This window comes from Pongo abelii, chromosome 8 (genome assembly GCF_028885655.2).
Source record: "Pongo abelii isolate AG06213 chromosome 8, NHGRI_mPonAbe1-v2.0_pri, whole genome shotgun sequence".
Classification (NCBI taxonomy): Eukaryota; Metazoa; Chordata; class Mammalia; order Primates; family Hominidae; genus Pongo; species Pongo abelii.
Genome location: NC_071993.2, coordinates 102,060,160 through 102,087,458, shown reverse-complemented (window position 1 = coordinate 102,087,458; position 27,299 = coordinate 102,060,160). Strand labels below are relative to the sequence as shown.

At 40.2% G+C, this 27,299-nt stretch overlaps 1 protein-coding gene across 1 annotated transcript in view; it reads left to right on the top strand.

Moving 5' to 3' along the window:
- The first annotated feature begins 324 nt into the window (after positions 1 to 324).
- LOC100449185 (cytochrome P450 2C31-like) overlaps positions 325 to 27,299 on the top strand; it is a 77,489-nt gene continuing 50,514 nt past the window's right edge. The window contains 1 exon segment of the mRNA XM_063727673.1: positions 325 to 426. Within this exon segment, the coding sequence (XP_063583743.1) occupies positions 325 to 426 (102 nt within the window).

Sequence of the window (27,299 nt, the reverse complement as noted above, 5' to 3'; positions counted from 1 at the left end):
TGTATATTTACAATTTTTATATCCACTTGATGAAATTCCCCTTTATTACTATATGATCACCTTCTTTGTCTCTTTTTACAGGTTTTAATTTAAAGTCATCCCTGGGAATTCATGGGGAATTGGTTGCAGAACTCCTTGTAGATACTAAAATCCACGTACACTCAAATCCCATAGTCAGCCCTGCAGAATCTATGCATACAAAATGTTGGCCTTTCATATCCATGGCTTTTGCATCCCATGAACACTGTATTTTGATCTGGTTTCTCTTTTTCTCTTTCTTTCAGGGCACAACAATCTTGACAGATCTGACTTCTGTCCTGTATGATGACAAGGAATTTCCCAATCCAGAGAAGTTTGACCCTGGCCACTTCCTGGATGAAAGTGGCAACTTTAAAAAGAGTGATTATTTCATGGCTTTTTCAGCAGGCAAGCAAGCTTTCTTTTTATGTTTAAATCAGGGGTCAAGTGAGATAAGGAAGGGCTCTGCTTGGAGGCTACTCTGGGCTGAACAATTTGCCATTTGTATGAGGCCAGGGGTGCCACTCCCAAAGACCAGGTTATTTCTCATGGGATTGGTGACTATGCTCATAGATTCTGCTTCCTGATTCACTATGGAGGTCATCAAAAGCTCCTCCTAAAAGTCCAATTCTAGTAAAACTTTTCTTATTTACCCCAAGAAGCCAGTTCACTTGATAAATTTCACTGAGCACCTTACATATAGCAATCCTATGCTCAGGTCCAGGCATACAAATGTGAATAAGCATTAGATCTTCCCTCTAAAAGGAGGGAGAACAAATGAACAGATAATGAAATTCCAGTGTCACAAATGCTATGCTCGAGGCTTCTTTGGGAGTCCAGAGAAAGGGAAGGAGGAAGGGAGAGAGAGAGAGAGCGAGCTCGCTCCAGAATATTTAATTGAGAGGGGTAGGGGCAGAATAGAAATTTTCTTGCAAGAAATTACATTTGAGTATCTTCCCTCTGTTTTTAATGGTCCTGGAAAGAAACATGCAGCAATGTCAAAAAGGTTAATAAAAGATAATTTAATAAAGAGATCGTTTTGAGAAGTGTGGGCCAAACAAGGGGAGTAACAAAATGTGGGGAAGAACTCAGGACTCAGCAAGAAAATATTACAATCCTAGATTAAAAGATTCAAAGGAAGGAGAGTATTGCTGGAACCTGAATAATGAGCAGATTCCTCATGAAGAATGAGCAGATTCTCTTGATGAGATTTCTCATCAAGAGAAGCATCTATAGGTAGAGGAATGTTGCCACTGTCAAAACTAGCCTGGCAGGGTAGGATGGAGGGAACAAATACTCTGAACTTTTCAACATCTGAGCCTCTGAATGTATCCAGAACCCAGAAGGAAACTACCTCCTGGGTTAATGCAGTTCTTAGAGGTCAGTTTCCTGGGAAGAGAAAGGCACACGACATAGACAAATACAAAATGGATCTGGAAAAAGGAAGAAGTGGAGAATATTCAGCACACTCTGAAGAAGTAGGAGGAGGATACGAGGGTAAAGGACATTTCCAACAGAAATAACTGAAACAGAGACAAAAATAAGAGATTTGCTCCTGTTTAATTATATAAGAAAATAAGTATAGAGCAATCCTTGATGTTGTGGTCCCAAGGTTATGTGCGTTGCCCAGAGAATCTCAAAAAAAGCCGTCGCTATGTGACTTCTTATCTCCTTTTCTATTTTTGGAGCCCACTATTGCACCATGAGCCTGCTCAAGACTTCTATTCATTTCACATGGCTTGCAGGCCAGCTTTTGTCCTGACACTGTATATTACTGTGTGCATTACAAGATCTAAGGGCTTACCTTAAGAGTTTATATTCCTTTCTGTAAAACAGATGAATAATTTACAGTTCATGTGAAATATAGTGTATTAGAAACATTAATGAATGTTGTGGAAAACAGATAAGAGGGTGAATTGTATGTCCCGATGTATCAAAGAAGTTTGCATAGAATAAATAACATCTGAGCTGAATCTGGAAGCATATGGGGACTATTGGCAGGCAAAGCAGAGTGGGAGACCATTCCAGGTAGAAGAATACCTGGAATCTGAGAGGAAACTTGAAGTTGCCAGTCTGTTTGGGGAGTGGTGAATGATTAGTAATGGCTGGGGTGAGGGGAACTGGGTGGAAGATGTGGAAAAAAATGATGCCCTAAGCATTGCCTGTGGCTAGTTGGTGACATTTCTTTTTATACTGGCAATAATAAGCACTTGACAATTTTTTTAAAGCAGGTATGTGGCAAGATTGATTATCCTTTAGAATCCAGACAAAGACAAATAAATCTATTTATTTGTCAAGTGCAGGGTCAGAAGTATATGGAGAAGTAGATACAGTGTTGTGCATCATGCCAGTTGGGAGAGATATGTGTGTGTGTGTAAAGATGTCACTGGCAAGCAGCAGCACAGCAGTTCCAATGTGCATGGACAGAAAGATTTTTTTATATAGTACATTCACAGAAAAATATGCTAAAGAAATGAAAAAGAAACCAGGTTTGGGTGTAAATAGAAAAAGCTGTGGGGTCATTAGTCATTCATTAATATATTTCTTCATTCCGTATTAATTTCAGCCTCCCTGTATGCTAACTCAGCTAAAGAATTAAATGAGTAATGAACTTGTGTGCTATTTTTAGGAAAAAGAGCTTGTGCTGGAGAAGGCCTGGCCTGCATGGAACTGTTTTTAATTCTTGACCACCATTTTGCAGAATTTTACCTTGAAACCTCTGGTTGATCCAAAGGATATTGACATCACCCCAGTTCACAAAGGGATTGGCACTGTACCACCCTTCTATGAGCTTTGTTTCATTCCAGTCTGATAAAAGGTCAGGCTGCTAGATTGCAGAGCAAGGCCCTTGAGCCTCATGTCAAAAAGGCAGATGTTTCCTGGCCTGTGTGTCAACCATTATCTACTCCTTCCTTAATAGCAGGAAGGCCATCTCTGAGCCCTATCTCTTTTAATTTTACCCATCCTTCAAATTCCATTCCAGTTTTTCCTGTATGAAAGAAAATTTATTGTTTAATTTCCAATAAAATTCTGTTTATAACTTAATCTTAAGTTCATAGGCTACATTTTATCTGTAGTGCCTATGCAATGGGAAGCACCCTATAAATGCCATATTTTGCTTTGCTACCACAAATGAGAAATAAGAAATTATCCTATGAGATTTTTAAAAAATGTTAAAAGTATTAAAACATGAGCTTTATTAATCTCTCACTCCTATCTAACAGTCTAGGGGAATGATCTCTTGACAGATTAGCTTGTATACTTACTTTCTTTCCCCAGTGGTTATTAAAATATAATTACATGTGTATATGTGTATGTGTTGGATATATATGTTGTGTATGTGTTTATTTTTTGCATTTATGTGTATGTGTATACATGCAGGCAGAAAAGAAAGGAAGTCATTCCAGCCAAAAGAAATAATGTGAGATAAACTTGAATTAGCCAGTCTGTCCAAGGATATCCTTTCTTTTCTCCCTCAGTGGTTAAATACACACTTACAGGGGCACACACAGATGTACAGACATATTAAGGCAAAGAAGAGAGGAATATGTATTTGAACATACACAAACAGAAATATGTGTGTGTGGGTTTATGTGTGTATGTAGAATATAGCTGTGATTTGGAGTTGACAGTTATGTAATAATATATCATAGATATTTTAAAAAGCAATATAAAGAAATTTAGTTCATGATGTCCTATTGGATGTCTATTCCATATTTTCAGAATTATTTCCAGCTTCAATGATGTTTAGATTATTTTTGAACTGTTTTTAGTACAAATGCTACTATCCGCATACATCTTATATTGTTTTTATACTATTTCTTCAAGGTGGTTTTATAGGTAAGAATGGCTGCACCATAACGTATATAATCTTTTACTTTTCATAAATACTGGAATATAGTTCACTAAAACTCATGTATGTGTTTACTTTTCTAACATGAGTATAATAGAAAGACTATGTCCCCAAATTAGTGTAAATACTGACGATTGAATTCTTTGGTAATTGTAATTTTGGGTTACCTTTCATGGATTTTTCAAGTAGTAAATTCTGTCATCTGCAAGTAGTATTTCACTGTAATGACCAGAAGTTTTAAGAAATAATATCTACTGAATATCTTTGTCTATATCTGTTTCTGTCTCTGTCGTTCCCTCTCGGTTACTCATCTCTCTCTCACATAGACATGCAAATATGTATTTTTATGGAAAATGATAAAAGTTGTAAAGATTTGTGGAGCCAAGATAACACAGAGTTTAGGAAATTCATATTGGCAAGCCTGATATTTTATGCAATTTATCTCTTGAAATGATTGCTGATTTGAAATCAGCAGCTGAAAAACTGAAATTCTGACTATAAAATTTCATTTAGAATCTTCAGAATTGGAAAAGAATTTCTGGCAAATTCCCAGAGTTAGAGGAAATTAAATGGAGTACAGAACTTTTCAAGTAAGAAACACCAAGTAGGCACTTTTATTTCAGTTGAAGCCTAAAGGCCATTATGAAGTTTTGCAACCAAGGATTAGAATTAACCTGCAGTTGAAAAGTCATTATAAAGCCATAGTCTTGCTTTAAATAATCTACCCCTAAACATTTTCTTATTTCTGCAGACATTTTTGGCTAGAGAAAGGTAATGTCCTGCTCTCATAGAGCCTCAAAGTTAGTCAGAGGTGAGGGCTTAGGGTCTTTTCAGACCTTTCCTAAGCATGTGTGTCATTCTATGTTCCAGAAATGTGTCACCACTCTTCAAAGCCTTCTATGAACATCTTATTTTTCAATTCCTTCTTTTGAGATTTTTAGTTAGCTTAGCAGATTTATAAAGTGCCTAGGTAGGTGTTAAAGACATTGCCCAACATGCACACAGAGCCTGTTGCAAAGACTGGGAAATTTATTGGTTTCAAATGTCTAAGGAAAACTCTGTCCCATTATTAGTGGAGCATTAAGCTAATTGAACAATGACTTTATTAAGCTGACATAACAAACAAGAGAGGCTTTACAGAATTATTTCAGAGAAGCCACTAAAACATAAAGCAAACTGGAGTAAAAATGCCTTACTTAGGTCTTGAGAGTACAAATGTGTAATTGAATAGAATTGCATTGCTGGCGGTGAAACAGAATGGACAGCGGAAATAAGTATCTTCGTAGCTCACTGCAGCCTCAAACTTCTGGGCTCAAATGACTCTCCCACCTCAGCCTCTACGACACTCAGCTAATTTTTAATTTTTTTTCAGAGATGGGGATCACGCTTTGTTGCCCAGGCTATTTTCCAACTCCTGGCCTGACACAATCCTCCCACCTGGCCTCCCAAAGTGCTGAGATTATAGGCATGAGCAATCACTCACGGCAACATTTTTGCCTTGCAAAACTGAAAGTCTGTACCCATTGAACACTACCACCCCATTCCCTCCTCCTCCCAGCCCCCAGCAACCACCATTATACTTTCTGTTTGGTGATTTTTTTTAAATTTTCACACCTCTAGGTACCACATGGAAGAGGAATCATAAAATATTAGTCTTCTTGTGACTGGCTTATTTTACTTAGCATAATGTCTTCAAGGTTCATCCGTCTTCCATGTTGCATGTATCCGACTTTTTTTCCTTTTAAAAGGCTGAATATATTCCATTGTCTGTAGAAACCGCATTTTGTTTATGCATTCATCTGCTGATTGACAAATGGGTTGCTTCCATTTTTTGGCTATTGTGAGTAATACTGCAGTTAACATGGGTGTGGAAATATCAGTTTGATGCTTTCAGTTTTTTTGGGTATATACACAGAAATGTAATTCCTGGATCATATGTTCATTCTACTTTTAATTTTTTGAGAAACCCTGCCACACTGTTTTCCACCATAGGTTCACTACTTTACATTCCCACCGTCAGGGTAGGAGAATTCAGATTTCTCCACGTCCTTACCCATGCTTGTTGTTTTTTGTGTTTTTAAAAAAAATTTTTAAAAAAATTTCCTAGAAAGGAAATTTAGAGAACTTTCTTTAAACACTATTTTAGGGTAGGTTTGCTAGAGATAAATTCTCTTTGTCTCCATTTATTTAAGAATGACTTGATTTCCTCTTCATTTGTGTAGAATACTTTCAATGGATATAGAATGCTAGGCTGACAGATTTTTTTTCCAGCACTTAAAAACGTTCTGCTAATTCCTCTTTATGGGTACTGATGAGAAGTCTGCCCTGCTAGGTAAGGTGTAAATTTTCTCTGGCTGCTTTAAAAATTGTTTATTTGTTTTAGTTTTTGGAAATTTTCTAAGATGTGTTTTGGTGTGGATTTTTAAAAAAATTTATCCAGATTGATGTTCACTATGATTCTTGAAACTGTAGGTTTATGTCTTTTTCCAAATTTGGCATATCTCCAGCTAAAATTTCTTCTGGTACTTTTTCAGCCCCACATTTTCTTCTCTTCTGGCAGCACTCCATTTACATAATTTTTAGATCATTTATATAGTCCCATAGGTCTGTGAAGTTATTCTCATTTCTTTTTTTCTCTCCAGTCCATTTCTCTCTGTTTTTCATATTGGGTTATTTCTATTGTTCTGTCTTCCAGTTCACTGACTTTTTCCTTTTTCTCATTAATGCTGCCACTGAGCCCATCAACTGTAGTTTTATTTTGGTTATTTATTTCTCTATTCTAGAATTTCTATTTCATTCTTTATATCTTCTATTTATTTGTTGTGATTTTGTGTTTCTTTGCTGAGACTTTATACTTTTTTCATTTGTTTCAAATGTGTTCATAATTGCTCATTGAAACATTTTTATGATGACTGCTTTAATAGCTTTGTCAGATAATTCTAACATCTCTTGTCATCTTGGTATTGGTAGCTTTTAATTGTCTTATTTGCAGTTTGAATCTTCCTGGTTCTTCCAAGACATGTAATTTTCAGTTGAATCCTGGATATATTTTTTATGATATTATAAAACTCTGGATCTTACTAAAACCTCCTTTCACTGGCTTCCTCTGAGAACTCTATGGCCAAGCAAGAGGTGGGAGTGCTGTCTCAGTACTGGCAGGTGGGGGTAAAAGTCTAGTTTCCTCACTCAGCCTACATTCACATCTGAGGTTATTGGGGGCTTCTCATTTCTGCTGGACGGGTGGGATATCCAGCTCCACACATGGCTTCCACAGACACAACTTGGGGTGTCCTCCATAGTTCTCAGTGGTGGTGAGAGCCTTGACTCTCCACAAAGCTTTCTTCATTACATCTGGGTAGGGATGAAATATGGGCTCCCTATTGGGCCTTCTCTATCCCCAACCCAGTAGGGTATTTGGGGAACCTCATTAAAGCATTTTGAGTGTGGAAGTCTGGACTCCTCATTTGGCCTTTTCAAGCATTTGGCTGGGGAAAAGTGTTATTGTTTCAAAGTGTTGTGCCTTGCTGGGCTGCCTCTTTCTGGTCATTTGGTCAGATACAGCAGGCTCCTCTTGAGACTTTTTCAGTCTGTGTCCATTGCCCTTTCCAGGATGCTGCCCTCAGTTCCATGTCTGGGATGTCCAAGGCAATAGGAACACCCTGGGAGCTCACCACCATGGTCCTCAGGATACAGGTTCCCTAGCCAGTCTGTCTTCCGTTGACCTGTCAGAGTCTTCTCATGTTATTTTATATATAAAGTCCAGGGTTTTTAGTTGTGCTGAGTGAGTGAAACAGGGAAAATATTTTTATGAAGAGACCATCTTCTCTTGTCTTGATGCTTCCCATAATTCAAGTAATCCCCCTTTCTGTTCCAATCTTTGTTTCATAACATACTAATCTTTGTTTAGTATATAGGTAGTTTTACTAAAGCATCAAAATTCATTTATTATGTGAGAAAATGATCCCATTACGGTTGTATCAGCAGTGGGAAATATTTTCCTTATGGTTTTCTTGTTTAGCTAGGAGTTATATGCAGAAAACTCATTTGCTGTCACAAGTGATGATGGCTCAAGTTAAAAAAAAATAGACTCTTTATCCTCACTGTGGTCACTTTATGATTCTGAGGGGGTAGACTTTCATCCTGTTTTTGTTGTACTAGCTCATCCCAGAGTTATGAGTGTGCTCTTTTCTGTCTTCTTTGACCTTTTCTTGTTTTTTTTTTTTTTTCTTTTTGAGACAGGTTCTCACTTCGTCACCCAGGCTGGAGTGCAGTGGCATGATCATAGCTCATTGCAGCCTTGCCTTCTTGGTCCTTGACCTTCTAACCCTTACCCCAGGTGCTCTTTTGGCTGGAGAAAGCCTGAGAGTCACATAAAGTCTGCAGGTTCAGCCTCCAAAACCCCTCTCTGGTAGATGGGCTCAAAGAGGATTTCTTCTTATGTTCTAAGGACTACTGGGATCCTTATTGCCTGGCTATTTCAGCCTGGGAGGGGTTTGACTAGAATATCCCTGGAGAGGCAGGCTCTCAGGGCCTAAAATAGTAGGAGAAAATATTAAACCTTTAGGAAACTGGTACACATCAGCTCAAAGTGTGACTCAGGGAGAAACAAGAACTAGGACACTTTGTGTAATGTATCATTACTCCAAAGGAGTTGAATTTGGTTAAACTCTTGTATTTTCTTATTAAAACTTTATCAAAGTGGGTTGAGAAGAAAGTGTTTACTTCTAGTGTTCCACCCTCAACACTTTTTCCTGTGGAGACTTAAGTGTGTTCATTATGTTTTATGAAGCCATGTCACTGTAGTTATATTTTTATCCTAATTACTTTCTAAAGATATTCTGGTGTCATGTCAATATTTATAGTCTAATGTCTAAGACTTAGACTTTGGTTCTTAGGATGTTATTTTTGAATCAGGTAATACACCTGATTTTCAGGTAAGGTAATAGATACTGAAAATGCCTTGTAGATTGTCCAGTGGCATAAAGATATTATTATATCTTTATATTGTTATATCTTTATGACATAAAAGAAAATTTTTTTTCTTTTTTTTTATCATGGAAATACTTTACAAAGCCATTTTTTGGGTGAATGTGTGATGGTCTTGTAGTTTGGATTTCATGATTTTTGGTGTTCCATTAGTGTGTTCCAGACATAACCTGTACCAAAGAAGAGGAAAAATTCTTCTCAAGTACATTCCATGGTCTGATCTTGATTTGAAAATATTTCTAAGTGTAATAGAAAAAAGATTTACCAAAATAATACACGACACTTATTATAAAGCAAATTCCAAACCAAGACTCAAAGAAACAGTCAGGCATATAACTCAAAGAAAGGGCTGGAGGCTAGTCATGGTGGCTCATTCCTTTAATCCCCACACTTTTGGAGGCCGAGGTGGGAGGATTTCTTGAGTCTAAGAGTTCAGTACCAGCGTGTGAAACATAGTGATATTCCATCTCTACAAAAAAGAAAAAATTAGCCTGATATGGTGGTTTGTGCCTGTAGTCCCAGCTACTCAAGAAGCTGATGGAGAGGATCAGTTGAGGCTGCAGTGAGCCCTGATTGAAGTGTGAGCTTTCTCACTCTTTTTCTAGGGGATAGAGAGAGATGGGGATGGGATAGACTGTTTTAAGTCCTGGATGAAGCATGGGAGCGATGGTGGCACCTGGGAAGGGCATTGCAGGCCAAGGGAACAGTAAGCACAAAGGCTATGTGGTTGGTGTGTTACAGGCCCAGCAGGAAGGCTGGTCTAAGTAGAGCAGAGTGAGTCAGGGATGGCAGAGGGTATGTCTGGAGAGGGAAGCTAGGCCGCATCTTTCAGGGCCTTTGTCCTTTTTGTGATAAACATTTACTTCAAAATAGTTGAATTTGATTAAAGTTGTATTTTGCTATTAAAACTGTATTTGATTCTAAATCAGTTGAGAATCCATAGAGTTACAGCATGACACAGTCTGATTGGTGTGTTTAAAATATTACTCTGGACTGGGCATGGCTACTTATGCCTGTAATCCAAGTGCCTTGGGAAGCCAAGGAGGGAGAATTGCTTGAGGCCTGGAGTTTAAGATAAGCCTGTGCAACATAGCAAGATCCTGTCTCTACAAAAAATGATGGCAAAATTAGTGATACATGGTAGTGTGTGCCTGTAGTTCTATCCACTGGGGAGGCTGAGGCAGGAGCATTGCTTGAGCCCAGGAGTTTGAGGCTGCAGTGAGCCATGATCATGCCACTGCATTCCAGCCTGGGCAACAGACTGAGACTCCGTCTCTAAAAAAGTAAATTAAAAAAAATATAAAGCAAAGTATCACTCTGCCTTCAGGTTAAAAATATGACTGTCCTGGGCCTAAGAATGACAGCAGAGAAACCAGTTAGGCAGCTAGTCAGCCGTGTTGGTCAGGGATGGCATGGCTTAGACATGGAGGAGGTGAGAAGGGGGTCAGATACAGGATAGATTTAGAGGTATAGCTGATGAGAATCTACTTCCCTTTCACCCTTCTCCCCTTAGAAAGTGTAGCCCAGGGTACAAGAGGGCTCATTACTCTGCCCATCTCATCCTATGCTAAAGCACCCAGAATGACAGAAGGTAAGTGTGAGAGGCAAGGCCTGGCTTGCCCAGTCCCTGAGCCTGAACGTCGACAGTTCACAAAGTACTTGCATGTTCACCATCAACCCTGTGAACCAGGCAAGGAAGGTACTATTACCTGTGTGTTATAGTTGAGGAGACCCAAGCGCCTTGTCATGAGGATTAGGAGGCATTTCTAGAGACAGAGAAAGCACTTTGAGATAATCAGGAGTGAAGAACACTGTATGAAAGGAATGTATGTGGCCGGAATGGAAAGGACCCAGCTGAGATTTTAGCGGGACAGGTTATGGTTGGCATTTTTCTTCTCAATTTTCTGTGAACATGATGTTGTTTATGTAATTTGCCATGAAATAATGCATTCCCATTCTATTGGGTTAGACCAAAAAGTAATTGAATTACTGAAGCTATTTGGAACAACAGCCCCTGATTACATTGAAGCAGCACCCAGCTGACTACAAAGACACTTCATTTTCACCGTGCTGGCAGGTCTGTGGCTGAGTTTGGATAGAGCTTTGTTCATTGGGAAATTTCTGTCAATCCTGTGAATCAGGGATGTCTTTGCCTGGAAGAGGTGCCTGGTGAAGTTTTTTCTAACTTCAGACATTTCCTAATAAATTCCAAACATTCTTTACAACTTAGACCATGCTCAGCCTCCAAGCAGCCTCATCATTGGCAAAGAATGTGAACTTTACAAGATGCTTCAAGAGAAACAGGAGTTGAATGAGCTCGTAAAACTGTCTTTCCTGGCTTTGCAGGAAATTCTGGAGTCTGTGGAAAACCTGCAGTCAGAGGCTGTCATTCAAGGTCAGGTGTAAGAGTCAGTCATTGTGGAAGCACAGGTGAACACAGCCTGGATAAGGTGGAAAGAGCGTGGCGTGATTTGGAGGGCACAGGCTTTTAAAATGAAGAAACAGAGCAAGAGAGATTGAGCTCACAAACCACTCTAGTGGTGACTGAGGAGTGGGAGTGGATGAAGACCATGGGTGATGAGAAGCAGAATGAGATTGAATCACTGCCCAGTGAAGACAGGCACCAACTTTCTCCTGGGGCCATGTCTTTGGTTTTGCTTTGGGGAGAATGTGCTCTTCAGAGCCTGAGAGCCCTAGTGTGGCCATGTTCTTACCATGTGACATTAGGCAAATCTCTGAACCTTCTGAGGCCAGTTTTCTTGTCTGTCCATCAGGATAAAAATCCTTTCTTCTACAATTTTCATGGACATGAAATGTCATAAATTGTGTGAAACATCAATTACCAAGACCAACTGGGTGCTTCATTATTATTGTGATGTTTGAAATCTCAAGAGGCTCTCCCATCCATGGGGTGAGCTCTGATGCTTGAGGAACCCAGGGCCACCTTGCTGGATTCTGCAGGTCTTAGGAGTCAGTTCTTGTCACTGTACGTACTATATACCATATATTTATTATGATAATATTCAAGCAGGTAGCAGTAAAAGTATTTTCACTTAATAACAATGGCATATTGTGAGAAAGTCTGACAGGTGGATGTATTGAAGAAAGGATGCTTTTTTCCCCCTCACAAATGTGACCTGTGGATCAGCAACTCTTATGCTGTGCTCCTCCCGGGTGGTTCCTCATCAGCACCTCCTGTGATACTCATGGGCAGATTTTTCCAGAGAGCTGGATTTGCATCCTTTCCTAGTTCCTGTGATGCTCTTCACACACTCTCTCTCTTCCTTGAGGCTTGACATCTCACAGGGGTCTTGCTTTCTATGCTCTCTTTACCTCTCTCTTGGGCCCACCTGCAGAGAGATAGTTCATGCTCCCTGGGGTGGGAGTACACCTTGTGATTGTGTGTGTGAGACCTGCCTTTGCAAAGGGATTGATGTGTTAGCTGAGAGTTTATTTTCCTCTGTAAGAGGAAACTCCCTCCTCAAGGTCTGCAGCTGAAGATTCAGCTTCCTGGGGAGCCCTTTCTGAGTAGAAAGTTCCCTTCTGAACACACCTGACATCTGAGCTTCCTCCCTATTTGGGTGGATTCTTTAGAGAGAGTGGCAATTTACAACCATAGGAAATTAGGGAAAAAAAGTGCTTCTTTCATGCTAAGACGACATTGTTCTACCAGCACTTTCCTCCTTTGCTTGGAGTACCTGAGCAGCTGGGAAGTAATGAGTCACACTTGTGTCAAGTTCCAGTATTAGCTCTGCCTTTCGAACAACTTGGGGATCAATCCTTGAGGATGACAGCTTTGTTAAAACGTGGAAAACCATAGCTTATTTCACTCTGTGTGAGTGGGTATGAAACCCTTCACTGAGAGGCAGTCAGTTCATCGCAGACCTAACTAGGACATAGACAGATGCTGCAGAACTCATCTGGGCTCACAGAGAAAAACCTGAGCATAGAGTTGGCAGCTCCATGTGCATCATGATCTGGACTCCTTCCATCCTGTGCTCCAGCAACTATACCCATGGCTTCTGTTCCCAAGGGTACATTGTGGTCTTAGTTAACAGCTGGTGCTCCAGCAATCATGCACACTTCCAGGCACCAGAGGAAGAATGGAGACGTGGCCACTAGGGGAAATCCCTATTTCGGATGAGCCAGCTTTCTCCTTCCAAGAAGTGCCACACTACTCTTCCATTTACATATTTTATCCCTTAGGCTGAATGCCTTCTTTTCCCAAAGAGAATTGATATTTTGTTGAAAAGAAAGAGGGAGATAACAGATCTCATAGTTTCTCCTGTATCTCTTAATAAGCACTTGCAATTAAATATTTACTGAATGCAACAGGATAAATTTCAGTACAAACATCCATTACATGCAGAAGGCTATCCAGGGAGGAAACCCAAATGCCTGTTTTTATTTGAGATAAAATGTTGAAAGCTTAGGAGAGTAAAGACAGTAAAGACCCTTGATGAAGGGTCCTCTCTTTCAGAAAGCCCTCTGGTTCAGAAAGCAGCACTTTAGGGTAGAAAGGGCACTAAGATCCAGAAAATCTCTTTATATAGCCATCTTCTTTTGGAGAATGTTTTCATTGGTATATAATTTTATGTAGTTAAAAATCATTTGTCAAAGTTTTCTACATTATTTTTTCCAACATTTTCTTTGCTCCATTCTGCTTCTCTTCTCATTTAGGGACTCCAATTAGATATATAGTAAATGGCTTAATATGACACCAGATGTCAACTAATGTCCTCTTTTTTTCTTTTCAATTTTGTTTATTCTTTTTTCTCTCTGTGCTGCAATTTGTATAATTTTTATTGACATCTTCTACTTGGTTCCATTTGCTGTTATGTACATTCAATGTATTCTTCACTTTCGATATTGCAGTTTTAAATTCTAAAATGTCTATTTGGCCCATTTTAGGTTTTTTCCTCTGCTAAATTTGTTCATACTTTTATTCATTATCTCGAATTCCATCTCTCAATTCTTTAACATATTTTTGATAGATAATTTCATGTCCTTTCCTGCTAATTTCAACATCTTGGTCATCTGTGGGTTTGTTTCTTTTGACGTATTTTTATTTGAGTCATGTGTTTCATTTTTCTGCTTTGTTTCATACCTCATAAGTTTTGATTGCATGCTAGAGACACTGGATAAAAACAACAGTAAAAACTGAAGGTTTACCTTACCTTTTTCTCTGTCAGGCCGAACGAAAAGCTAAAACTCTTTGCATTAATCATAAGTTGGGTGCCTTTGGTGTTAGAATTCAGTTTTAATTAGCTTCAGTTAATTCACTTCATTGTTATGAGAGCAGGATCATGCCCCTTTCCTCAGCAGGGCTTGAGATATAAGTACCTGAGGCTTTTTGTTTGCTTTCCCACTGAGCTTCCAGCTTTTCATACTAAGGAGATCTCTTCTTCCAGCCCATATTCAGTGTGCTGTACTCTGCTGTGAGTATGGTAAATGTCTGCTGGGGGTAAACTGACTGGCAGTAAGGAATAGCATTATGTCTAGAGCTCCAACAGATTACTGTTTGTTACTCTAGGCCACTCAGTCATTCAAAATTCAGCTGATTCTTCTTACTCTTTAGGTGTAAATATGGCCTATCTAGGAAAAACGTAACGTCCTCTGGAGTTGAGTTGCACCCTCAACTCTCCATTAGATCAGTAAGATCATGGTGCCTTTCCAGTGTGTTCTTGATGTTACTATGGGAACAATGGTCTTTTGTGACCATCTACAGTGTAACCAGAAGTGAAATTTCACTCTTTAGTCCTATTCTGACCCAAGTATTTTTCTCCTGAAATAAGCTTTCTAAAAATTTAAACAGCATTTCACGAAGGTAAAATGATTTGAATGAATTTACACAAGCAGTAATAGGGCAATATTTTCTCACAGAATAATTGTGTGTTAGCTATCTGTGAATATATCATGTGTTATTGGAATGACATAATCCTGTGTCTATGGAACATAAAACAAGTATAGGCACAGACGTATTTGTCACTTAATACGACTATATTTTTATTGCCAGACATAGATTTGACTCTTTCTTCCTGGGTCCATGTTTGTGGTGCCTTGGTGCCATCAGATCAATTAAAGGGCCTTTTAATGGATTTAGCTGTCTAATTACGTTTTAGCGTTTCTAAGTGTGGTTTCTCTTTAAATATGTAGTTTGTTAAAATTATATAAATTTCCTACAAATTTCCTCCATTACTTACTAATTAGCATTTCATCATAGACACTTTATGAAACAGTAGACTGCTGGTGGAGCCAAGATCGCCAAATAGGAACAGCTCCAGTCTACAGCTCCCAGCGTGAGTGACGCAGAAGACGGGTGATTTCTGCATTTCCAACTGAAGTACCAGGTTCATCTCACAGGGGAGTGCCAGACAGTGGGTATAGGACAGTGGGTGCAGTGCACCATGCGTGAGCCAAAGCAGGCGATGCATCGCCTCACCCGGGAAGTGCAAGGGGTCAGGGAATTCCCTTTCCTAGTCAAAGAAAGCGGTGACAGACGGCACCTGGAAAATCAGGTCACTCCCACCCTAATACTGCGCTTTTCCAACGGGCTTCACAAATAGCACACCAGGAGATTATATCCTGCTCGTTGCTAGCACAGCAGTCTGAGATCAAACTGCAAGGCGGCAGCGAGGCTGGAGGAGGGGCGCCAGCCATTGCTCAGGCTTGAGTAGGTAATCAAAGCAGCCGGCAAGCTCGAACTGGGTGGAGCCCACCACAGCTCAAGGAGGCCTGCCTGCCTCTGTAGGCTCCACCTCTGGGGGCAGGGCACAGACAAACAAAAGACAGCAATAATCTCAGCAGACTTAAATGTCCCTGTCTGACAGCTTTGAAGAGAGTAGTGGTTCTCCCAGCACACAGCTTGAGATCTGAGAATGGGCAGACTGCCTCCTCAAGTGGGTCCCTGACCCCCGAGTAGCCTAACTGGGAGGCACCCCCCAGTAGAGGTGGACTGACACCTCACATGGCCGGTTACTGCTCTGAGACAGAACTTCCAGAGGAACGATCAGGCAGCAGCATTTGCGGTTCACCAATATCCGCTGTTCGGCAGCCACCGCTGCTGATACCCAGGCAAACAGGGTCTGGAATGGACGTCCAGTAAACTCCAACAAGCCTGCAGCTGAGGGTCCTGACTGTTAGAAGGAAAACTAACGAACAGAAGGGACATCCACACCAAAAACCCATCTGTACGTCACCATCATCAAAGACCAAAGGTAGATAAAACCACAAAGATGGGGAAAAAACAGAGCGGAAAAACCAGAAACTCTAAAAATCAGAGTGCCTTTCTTCCTCCAAAGGAATGCAGCTCCTCACTAGCAACAGAACAAAGATGGACGGAGAATGACTTTGACGAGTTGAGAGAGGAAAGCTTCAGAAGATCAAACTACTCCGAGCTAAAGGAGGAAGTTCGAACCAATGGCAAAGAAGTTAAAAACTTTGAAAAAAAATTAGACGAATAACTAGAATGATCAATGCAGAGAAGTCCTTAAAGGACCTGATAGAGCTGAAAACCATGGCATGAGAACTACGTGATGAATGCACAAGCCTCAGTAGCTGATTCAATCAATTGGAAGAAAGGGTATCAGCCATGGAAGATGAAATGAATGAAATGAAGTGTGAAGAGAAGTTTAGAGAAAAAAGAATAAAAAGAAACGAACAAAACCTTCAAGAAATATGGGACTATGTGAAAAGACCAAATCTATGTCTAATTGGCTTACCTGAAAGTGACGGGGAGAATGGAACCAAGTTGGAAAACACTCTGCAGGATATTATCCAGGAGAACTTCCCCAACCTAGCAAGGCAGGCCAACATTCAAATTCAGGAAATACAGAGAACGCCACAAAGATAATCCTCGAGAAGAGCAACTCTAAGACACATAATTGTCAGATTCACCAAAGTTGAAAGGAAGGAAAAAATGTGAAGGGCAGCCAGAGAGAAAGGTCGGGTTACCCACAAAGGGAAGCCCATCAGACTAACGGCTGATCTCTCGGCAGAAACTCTACAAGCCAGAAGAGAATGGGGGCCAATATTCAACATTCTTAAAGAAAAGAATTTTCAACCCAGAATTTCATATCCAGCCAAACTAAGTTTCATAAGTGAAGGAGAAATAAAATCCTTTACAGACAAGCAAATGCTGAAAGATTTTGTCGGCACCAGGCCCACCCTAAAAGAGCTCCTGAAGGAAGCAGTAAACATAGAAAGGAAGAACTGGTACCAGCCACTGCAAAAACATGCCAAATTGTAAAGACAATCAAGGCTAGGAAGAAACTGCATCAACTGATGAGCAAAATAATCAGCTAACATCATAATGACAGGCTCAAATTCATTGACACATAACAATACTAACCTTAAATGTAAATGGGCTAAATGATCCAATTAAAAGGCACAGACTGGCAAATTGGATAAAGACTCAAGACCCATCAGTGTGCTGTATTCAGGAAACCCATCTCACGTGCAGAGACACACATAGGCTCAAAATAAAGGGATGGAGGAAGATCTACCAAGCAAATGGAAAACAAAAAAAGGCAGGGGTTGCAATCCTAGTCTCTGATGAAACAGACTTCAAACCAATGAAGATCAAAAGAGACAAAGAAGGCCATTACATAATGATAAAGGGATCAATTCAACAAGAAGAACCAACTATCCTAAATATTTATGCACCCAATACAGGAGCACCCAGATTCATAAAGCAAGTCCTGAGTGACCTACAAAGAGACTTAGACTCCCACACAATAATAATAGGAGACTTTAACACCCCACTGTCAACATTAGACAGATCAACGAGACAGAAAGTTAACCAGGATACCCAGGAATTGAACTCAGCTCTGCACCAAGCGGACCTAATAGACATCTACAGAACTCTCCACCCCAAATCAACAGAATATACATGCTTTTCAGCACCACACCACACCTATTCCAAAATTGACCACATACTTGGAAGTAAAGCACTCCTCAGCAAATGTAAAAGAACAGAAATTATAACAAACTGTCTCTCAGACCACAGTGCAATCAAACTAGAACTCAGGATTAAGAAACTCACTCAAAACCGCTCAACTACATGGAAACTGAACAACCTGCTCCTGAATGACTACTGGGTACATAATGAAATGAAGGCAGAAATAAAGATGTTCTTTGAAACCAATGAGAACAAAGACACAACATACCAGAATCTCTGGGATGCATTCAAAGCAGTGTGTAGAGGGAAATTTATAGCACTAAATGCCCACAAGAGAAAGCAGGAAAGATCTACAATTGACAGCCTAACATCACTATTAAAAGAACTAGAAAAGCAAGAGCAAACACATTAAAAAGCTAGCAGAAGGCAAGAAGTAACTAAGATCAGAGCAGAACTGAAGGAAATAGAGACACAAAAAACCCTTCAAAAAATCAGTGAATCCAGGAGCTGGTTTTTTGAAAAGATCAACAAAATTGATAGACTGCTAGCAAGACTAATAAAGAAGAAAAGAGAGAAGAATCAAATAGACAGAATACAAAATGATAAAGAGGATATCACCACCGATCCCACAGAAATAGAAACTACCATCAGAGAGTACTATAACACCTCTACACAAATAAACTAGAAAATGTAGAAGAAATGGATAAATTCCTCAACACATACGCTCTCCCAAGACTAAACCAGGAAGAAGTTGAATCTCTGAATAGACCAATAACAGGCTCTGAAATTGAGGCAATAATTAATAGCTTACCAACCAAAAAAAAATCCAGGACCAGATGGATTCACAGCCGAATTCTACCAGAGGTACAAGGAGGAGCTGGTGTCATTCCTTCTGAAACTATTCCAATTGATAGAAAAAGAGGGAATCCTCCCTAACTCATTTGATGAGGCCAGCATCATCCTGATACCAAAGCCTGGCAGAGACACAACAAAAAAAGAGAATTTTAGACCAATATCCTTGATGAACATTGATGCAAAAATCCTCAATAAAATACTGGCAAACCGAATCCAGCAGCACATCAAAAAGCTTATCCACCATGATCAAGTGGGCTTCATCCCTGGGATGCAAGGCTTGTTCAACATATGAAAATCAATGAATGTAATTGAGCATATAAACAGAACCAAAGACAACAACCACATGATTATCTCAATAGATGCAGAAAAGGCCTTTGACAAAATTCAACAACCCTTCATGCTAAAAACTCTCAATAAATTAGGTATTGATGGGTATTAGGTATTAGGTATTGATATTGATTAGGTATTAGGTATTGATATCTCAAAATAATAAGAGCTATCTATGACAAACCCACAGCCAATATCATACTGAGTGGGCAAAAACTAGAAGCATTCCCTTTGAAAATGGGCCCAAGACAGGGATGCCCTCTCACCACTCCTATTCAACACAGTGTTGGAAGTTCTGGCCAGGGCAATCAGGCTGGAGAAGGGAATAAAGGGCATTCAATTAGGAAAAGAGGAAGTCAAATTGTCCCTGTTTGCAGATGACATGATTATATATCTAGAAAACCCCATCGCCTCAGCCCAAAATCTCCTTAAGCTGATAAGCAACTTCAGCAAAGTCTCAGGATACAAAATCAATGTACAAAAATCACAAGCATTCTTATACACCAATAACAGAGAAAGAGAGAGCCAAATCATGAGTGAACTCCCATTCACAATTGCTTCAAAGAGAATAAAATCCAACTTACAAGGGATGTTAAGGAGCTCTTCAAGGAGAACTACAAACCACTGCTCAATGAAATAAAAGAGGATACAAACAAATGGAAGAACATTCCATGCTCAGGGGTAGGAGGAATCAATATCATGAAAATGGCCATACTGCCCAAGGTAATTTATAGATTCAATGCCATCCCCATCAAGCTACCAATGACTTTCTTCACAGAATTGGAAAAAACTAAAGTTCATATGGAACCAAAAAAGAGCCCGCATTGCAAAGTCAATCCTAAGCCAAAAGAACAAAGCTGGAGGCATCACGCTACCTGACTTCAAACTATACTACAAGGCTACAGTGTCCAAAACAGCATGGTACTGGTACCAAAACAGAGATATAGACCAATGGAACAGAACAGAGCCCTCAGAAATAACGCCGCATATCTACAACTATCTGATCTTTGACAAACCTGAGAAAAACAAGCAATGGGGAAAGGATTCCCTATTTAATAAATGGTGCTGGGAAAACTGGCTAGCCATATGTAGAAAGCTGAAACTGGATCCCTTCCTTACACCTTATACAAAAATTAATTCAAGATGGATTAAAGACTTAAACGTTAGACGTAAAACCATAAGAACCCTGGAAGAAAACCTAGGCAATACCATTCAGGACAGAGGCATGGGCAAGGACCTCATGTCTAAGACACCAAAAACAATGGCAACAAAATCCAAAATTGACAAATGAGATCTAATAAACTAAAGAGCTTCTGCACAGCAAAAGAAACCACCATCAGAGTGAGCAGGCAACCTACAGAATGTGAGAAAATTTTTGCAACCTATACATCTGACAAAGGGCTGATATCCAGAATCTACAATGAACTCAAACAAATTTACAAGAAAAAAACAACCCCATCAAAAAGTGGGCGAAGGATATGAACAGACATTTCTCAAAAGAAGACATTTATGCAGCCAAAAAACACATGAAAAAGTGCTCATCATCACTGACCATCGGAGAAATGCAAATCAAAACCAGAATGAGATACCATCTCACACCAGTTAGAATGGCAATCATTAAAAAGTCAGGAAACAATAGGTGCTGGAGAGGATGTGGAAAAATAGGAACACTTTTACACTGTTGGTGGGACTGTAAACTAGTTGAACTATAGTGGAAATCGGTGTGGCGATTCCTCAGGGATCAAGAACTAGAAATTCCATTTGACCCAGCCATCCCTTTGATGAGTATATACCCAAAGGATTATAAATCATGCTGCTATAAAGACACATGCACACGTATGTTTATAGTGGCACTATTCACAATAGCAAAGACTTGGAACCAACCCAAATGTCCAACAATGATAGACTGGATTAAGAAAATATGGCACATATACACCATGGAATCTATGCAGCCATAAAAAATGATGAGTTCATGTCCTTTGTAGGGACATGGATGAAGCTGGAAACCATCTCAGCAAACTATCGCAAGGACAAAAAACCAAATACCGCATGTTCTCACTCATAGGTGGGACTTGAACAATGAGAACACATGGACACAGGAAGGGGAACATCACACACCAGGGACTGTTGTGGGGTGGGGGAGGGGGGAGGGATAGCATTAGGAGATATACCTAATGCTAAATGACGAGCTAATGGGTACAGCACACCCACATGGTGCATGTATACGTATGTAACAAACCTGCACATTGTGCACATGTACCCTAAAACTTAAAGTATAAAAAAAAAATTTAAAAAAAGAAACAGTAGACCACAGAACCATTATGGAATACACACATATACTATTAAATAAATGGATATATTTAGCAATCACTGCTTCCTCTTTGTTCACTGTCAGTACTTTTGTTCTATTTTCAGCATTGTTTATCTTAAATGAGTTACATTTTCTTAGTTTGTTGAATGTTGCTACATATGTATTTTTTATTTTGTATTCTATCTGCTTTCATTGGAAAGAACAATAATGACGCTATAAAGAAATTCCAGAGGCTGAGTCATTGATAAAGAAAAAAGGTTTCTTCCTCTTACAGTTCTGCAGATTGCACAAGAAGCATGACACAAGCATCTGCATGGCATGAGTGCCTCAGGTTGCTTTCACTCATGCTGGAGGCAGGAAGGAGCCAGCTTGTGCAGAGATCACATGGCAAGAAAGGAAACGAGAGAGTGGAGGAGGTGCCAAGCTGTTTTTTTGGGTTTAAAATGTAGATTTAAATTTTCTGATTTTCCGTAAGGTAGTAATTTTTTCTATTTTTTTTTTAACTAATTTCATTTTAACTTCCAGGATACATGTGCAGGACGTGCAGGTTTGTTAAATAGGTATACATGTGCCATGGTGGTTTGCTGCACCTATCAATCCCTCACCTAGGTATTAAGCCCTGCATACATCAGCTATTTATCCTGATGCTATCCCTCCCCCCACCCCTCTGACAGACCCCACTGTGTGTTGTTCCCCTCCCTGTGTCCATGTGTTCTCATTGTTCAGCTCCCACCTATAAGTGAGAACATGTGGTGTTTGGTTTTCTGTTCCTGCGTTTGCTGAGGATAATGGCTTCCAGCTCCAACCATGTCCCTACAAAGGACATGATCTCGTTTCCTTTTATGGCTGCATAGTATTCCATGGTGTATATGTACCACATTTTCTTTATCTAGTCTATCATTGATTGGCATTTGGGTTGATTCCATGTCTTTGCTATTGTGAATAGTGCTGCAGTGAACATATGTGTGCATGTAGCTTTATAATACAATGATTTATATTCCTTTGGTTATATACTCAGTAATGGGATTGCGCGGTCAAATAGTATTTCTAGTTCAAGAGCCTTGAGGAATCACCACACTGTCTTCCACAATGGTTGAACTAATTTGCATTCCCACCAACAGTGTAAAAACTTTCCTATTTCGGGGGAGGAGCCAAGATGGCTGAATAGGAACAGCTCCGGTCTACAGCTCCCAGCGCCAGTGATGCAGAAGACGGGTGATTTCTGCATTTCCATCTGAGGTACCGTGTTCATCTCACTAGGGAGTGCCAGACAGTGGGCACAGGTCAGTGGGTGAGCACACCGTGCGCCAGCCGAAGCAGTGGCGAGGCATTGCCTCACTCGGGAAGCACAAGGGGTCAGGGAGTTCCCTTTCCAGGGGTAACAGACGGCACCTGGAAAATCGGGCCACTCCCACCCGAATACTGTGCTTTTCCGACGGGCTTAGGAAACGGTGCCCCAGGAGAGTATAGCCCGCACCTGGCTGAGAGGGTCCTACGCCCACGGAGTCTCGCTGATTGCTAGCACAGCAGTCTGAGATCAAACAGCAAGTCGGCAGCGAGGCTGGGGGAGGGGCGCCCGCCATTGCCCAGGCTCGCTTAGGTAAACAAAGCAGCCGGGAAGCTTGAACTGGGTGGAGCCCACCACAGCTCAAGGAGGCCTGCCTGCCTCTGTAGGCTCCACCTCTGGGGGCAGGGCACAGACAAACAAAAAGACAGCAGTAACCTCTGCAGACTTAAATGTCCCTGTCTGACAGCTTTGAGGAGACCAGTGGTTCTCCCAGCACGCAACTGGAGATTTGAGAACGGGCTGACTGTCTCCTCAAGGGGGTCCCTGACCCCTGACCCCCGAGTAGCCTAACTGGGAGGCACCCCCCAGCAGGGGCAGACTGACACCTCACACGGCCAGCCAGGTACTCCAACAGACCTGCAGCTGAGGGTTCTGTCTGTTAGAAGGAAAACTAACAGAAAGGACATCCACACCAAAAACCCATCTGTACATCACCATCATCAAAGACCAAAAGTACATAAAACCACAAAGATGGGGAAAAAACAGAGCAGAAAAACTGGAAACTCTAAAAAGAGTACCTCTCCTCCTCCAAAGGAACGCAGTTCCTCACCAGCAACGGAACAAAGCTGGACGGAGAATGACTTTGACGAGCTGAGAGAAGAAGGCTTCAGACGATCAAATTACTCCGAGCTACGAGAGGATATTCAAACCAAAGGCAAAGAAGTTGAAAAGTTTGAAAAAAATTTAGAAGAATGTATAACTAGAATAACCAATACATAGAAGTGCTTAAAGATGCTGATGGAGCTGAAAACCAAGGCTCGAGAACTACGTGAAGAATGCAGAAGCCTCAGGAGCCGATGCGATCAAATGGAAGAAAGGGTATCAGCCCTGCAAGATGAAATGAATGAAATGAAGCGAGAAGGGAAGTTTAGAGAAAAAAGAATAAAAAGAAACGAGCAAAGCCTCCAAGAAATGTGGGACTATGTGAAAAGACCAAATCTACGTCTGATTGGTGTACCTGAAAGTGACGGGGAGAATGGAAACAAGTTGGAAAACACTCTGCAGGATATTATCCAGGAGAACTTCCCCAATCTAGCAAGGCAGGCCAACATTCAGATTCAGGAAATACAGAGAACGCCACAAAGATACTCCTCGAGAAGAGCAACTCCAAGACACATAATTGTCAGATTCACCAAAGTTGAAATGAAGGAAAAAATGTGAAGGGCAGCCAGAGAGAAAGGTCGGGTTACCATCAAAGGGAAGCCCATCAGACTAACAGCGGATCTCTCGGCAGAAACCCTACAAGCCAGAAGAGAGTGGGGGCCAATATTCAACATTCTTAAAGAAAAGAATTTTCAACCCAGAATTTCATATCCTGCCAAACTAAGCTTCATAAGTGAAGGAGAAATAAAATACTTTACAGACAAGCAAATGCTGAGAGATTTTGTCACCACCAGGCCTGCCCTAAAAGAGCTCCTGAAGGAAGCGCTAAACATGGAAAGGCACAACCGGTACCAGCCACTGCAAAATCATACCGAAATGTAAAGACCATCGAGACTAGGAAGAGACTGCATCAACTAATGAGCAAAATAACCAGCTAACATCATAATGACAGGATCAGATTCACACATAACAATATTAACTTTAAACGTAAATGGACTAAATGCTCCAATTAAAAGACACAGACTGGCAAATTGGATAAAGACTCAAGACCCATCAGTGTGCTGTATTCAGGAAACCCATCTCACGTGCAGAGACACACATAGGCTCAAAATAAAAGGATGGAGGAAGATCTACCAAGCAAATGGAAAACAAAAAAAGGCAGGGGTTGCAATCCTAGTCTCTGATAAAACAGACTTTACACCAACAAAGATCAAAAGAGACAAAGAAGGCCATTACATAATGGTAAAGGGATTAATTCAACAAGAAGAGCTAACTATCCTAAATATATATGCACCCAATACAGGAGCACCCAGATTCATAAAGCAAGTCCTGAGTGACCTACAAAGAGACTTAGACTCCCACACATTAATAATGGGAGACTTTAACACCCCACTGTCAACATTAGACAGATCAACGAAACAGAAAATCAACAAGGATACCCAGGAATTGAACTCAGCTCTGCACCAAGCAGACCTAATAGACATCTACAGAACTCTCCACCCCAAATCAACAGAATATACATTTTTTTCAGCACCACACCACACCTATTCCAAAATTGACCATATACTTGGAAGTAAAGCTCTCCTTAATAAATGTAAAAGAACAGAAACTATAACAAACTATCTCTCAGATCACAGTGCAACCAAGCTAGAACTCAGGATTAAGAATCTCACTCAAAACCGCTCAACTACGTGGAAACTGAACAACCTGCTCCTGAATGACTACTGGGTACATAACGAAATGAAGGCAGAAATAAAGATGTTCTTTGAAACCAACGAGAACCAAGACACAACATACCAGAATCTCTGGGATGCATTCAAAGCAGTGTGTAGAGGGAAATTTATAGCACTAAATGCCCACAAGAGAAAGCAGGAAAGATCCAAAATTGACACCCTAACATCACAATTAAAAGAACTAGAAAAGCAAGAGCAAACACATTCAAAAGCTAGCAGAAGGCAAGAAATAACTAAAATCAGAGCAGAACTGAGGGAAATAGAGATGCAAAAACCCTTCAAAAAATCAATGAATCCAGGAGCTGGTTTTTTGAAAGGATCAACAAAATTGATAGACCGCTAGCAAGATTAATAAAGAAAAAAAGAGAGAAGAATCAAATAGATGCAATAAAAAATGATAAAGGGGATATCACCACTGATCCCACAGAAATACAAACTACCATCAGAGAATATTACAAACACCTGTACGCAAATAAACTAGAAAATCTAGAAGAAATGGATAAATTCCTCAACACATACACCCTCCCAAGACTAAACCAGGAAGAAGTTGAATCTCTGAATAGACCAATAACAGGAGCTGAAATTGTGGCAATAATCAATAGCTTACCAACCAAAAAAAGTCCAGGACCAGATGGGTTCACAGCCGAATTCTACCAGAGGTACAAGGAGGAGCTGGTACCATTCCTTCTGAAACTATTCCAATCAATAGAAAAAGAGGGAATCCTCCCTAACTCATTTGATGAGGCCAGCATCATCCTGATACCAAAGCCGGGCAGAGACACAACAAAAAAAGAGAATTTTAGACCAATATCCTTGATGAACATTGATGCAAAAATCCTCAATAAAATACTGGCAAACAGAATCCAGCAGCACATCAAAAAGCTTATCCACCATGATCAAGTGGGCTTCATCCCTGGGATGCAAGGCTGGTTCAATATACGCAAATCAATAAATGTAATCCAGCATATAAACAGAACCAAAGTCAAAAACCACATGATTATCTCAATAGATGCAGAAAAGGCCTTTGACAAAATTCAACAACTCTTCATGCTAAAAACTCTCAATAAATTAGGTATTGATGGGTCGTATCTCAAAATAATAAGAGCTATTTATGACAAACCCACAGCCAATATCATACTGAATGGGCAAAAACTGGAAGCATTCCCTTTGAAAACTGGCACAAGACAGGGATGCCCTCTCTCACCACTTCTATTCAACATGGTGTTGGAAGTTCTGGCCAGGGCAATTAGGCAAGAGAAGGAAATCAAGGGTATTCAGTTAGGAAAAGAGGAAGTCAAATTGTCCCTGTATGCAGATGACATGATAGTATATCTAGAAAACCCCATTGTCTCACCCCAAAATCTCCTTAAGCTAATAAGCAACTTCAGCAAAGTCTCAGGATACAAAATCAATGTACAAAAATCACAAGCTTTCTTATACATCAATAACAGACAAACAGAGAGCCAAATCATGAGTGAACTCCCATTCACAATTGCTTCAAAGAGAATAAAATACCTAGGAATCCAACTTACAAGGGATGTGAAGGACCTCTTCAAGGAGAACTACAAACCACTGCTCAAGGAAATAAAAGAGGATACAAACAAATGGAAGAACATTCCATGCTCATGGGTAGGAAGAGTCAATATCATGAAAATGGCCATCCTTTCCAAGGTAATTTACAGATTCAATGCCATCCCCATCAAGTTACCAATGACTTTCTTCACAGAATTGGAAAAAACTACTTTAAAGTTCATATGGAACCAAAAAAGAGCCCGCATCGCCAAGTCAATCCTAAGCCAAAAGAACAAAGCTGGAGGCATCACGCTACCTGACTTTAGACTATACTATAAGGCTACAGTAACCAAAACAGCATGATACTGGTACCAAAACAGAGATATAGATCAATGGAACAGAACAGAGCCCTCAGAAATAATGCCACATATCTACAACTATCTGATCTTTGACAAACCTGACAAAAACAAGAAATGGGGAAAGGATTCCCTATTTAATAAATGATGCTGGGAAAACTGGCTAGCCATATGTAGAAAGCTGAAACTGGATCCCTTCCTTACACCTTATACAAAAATTAATTCAAGATGGATTAAAGACTTAAATATTAGACCTAAAACCATAAAAACCCTAGAAGA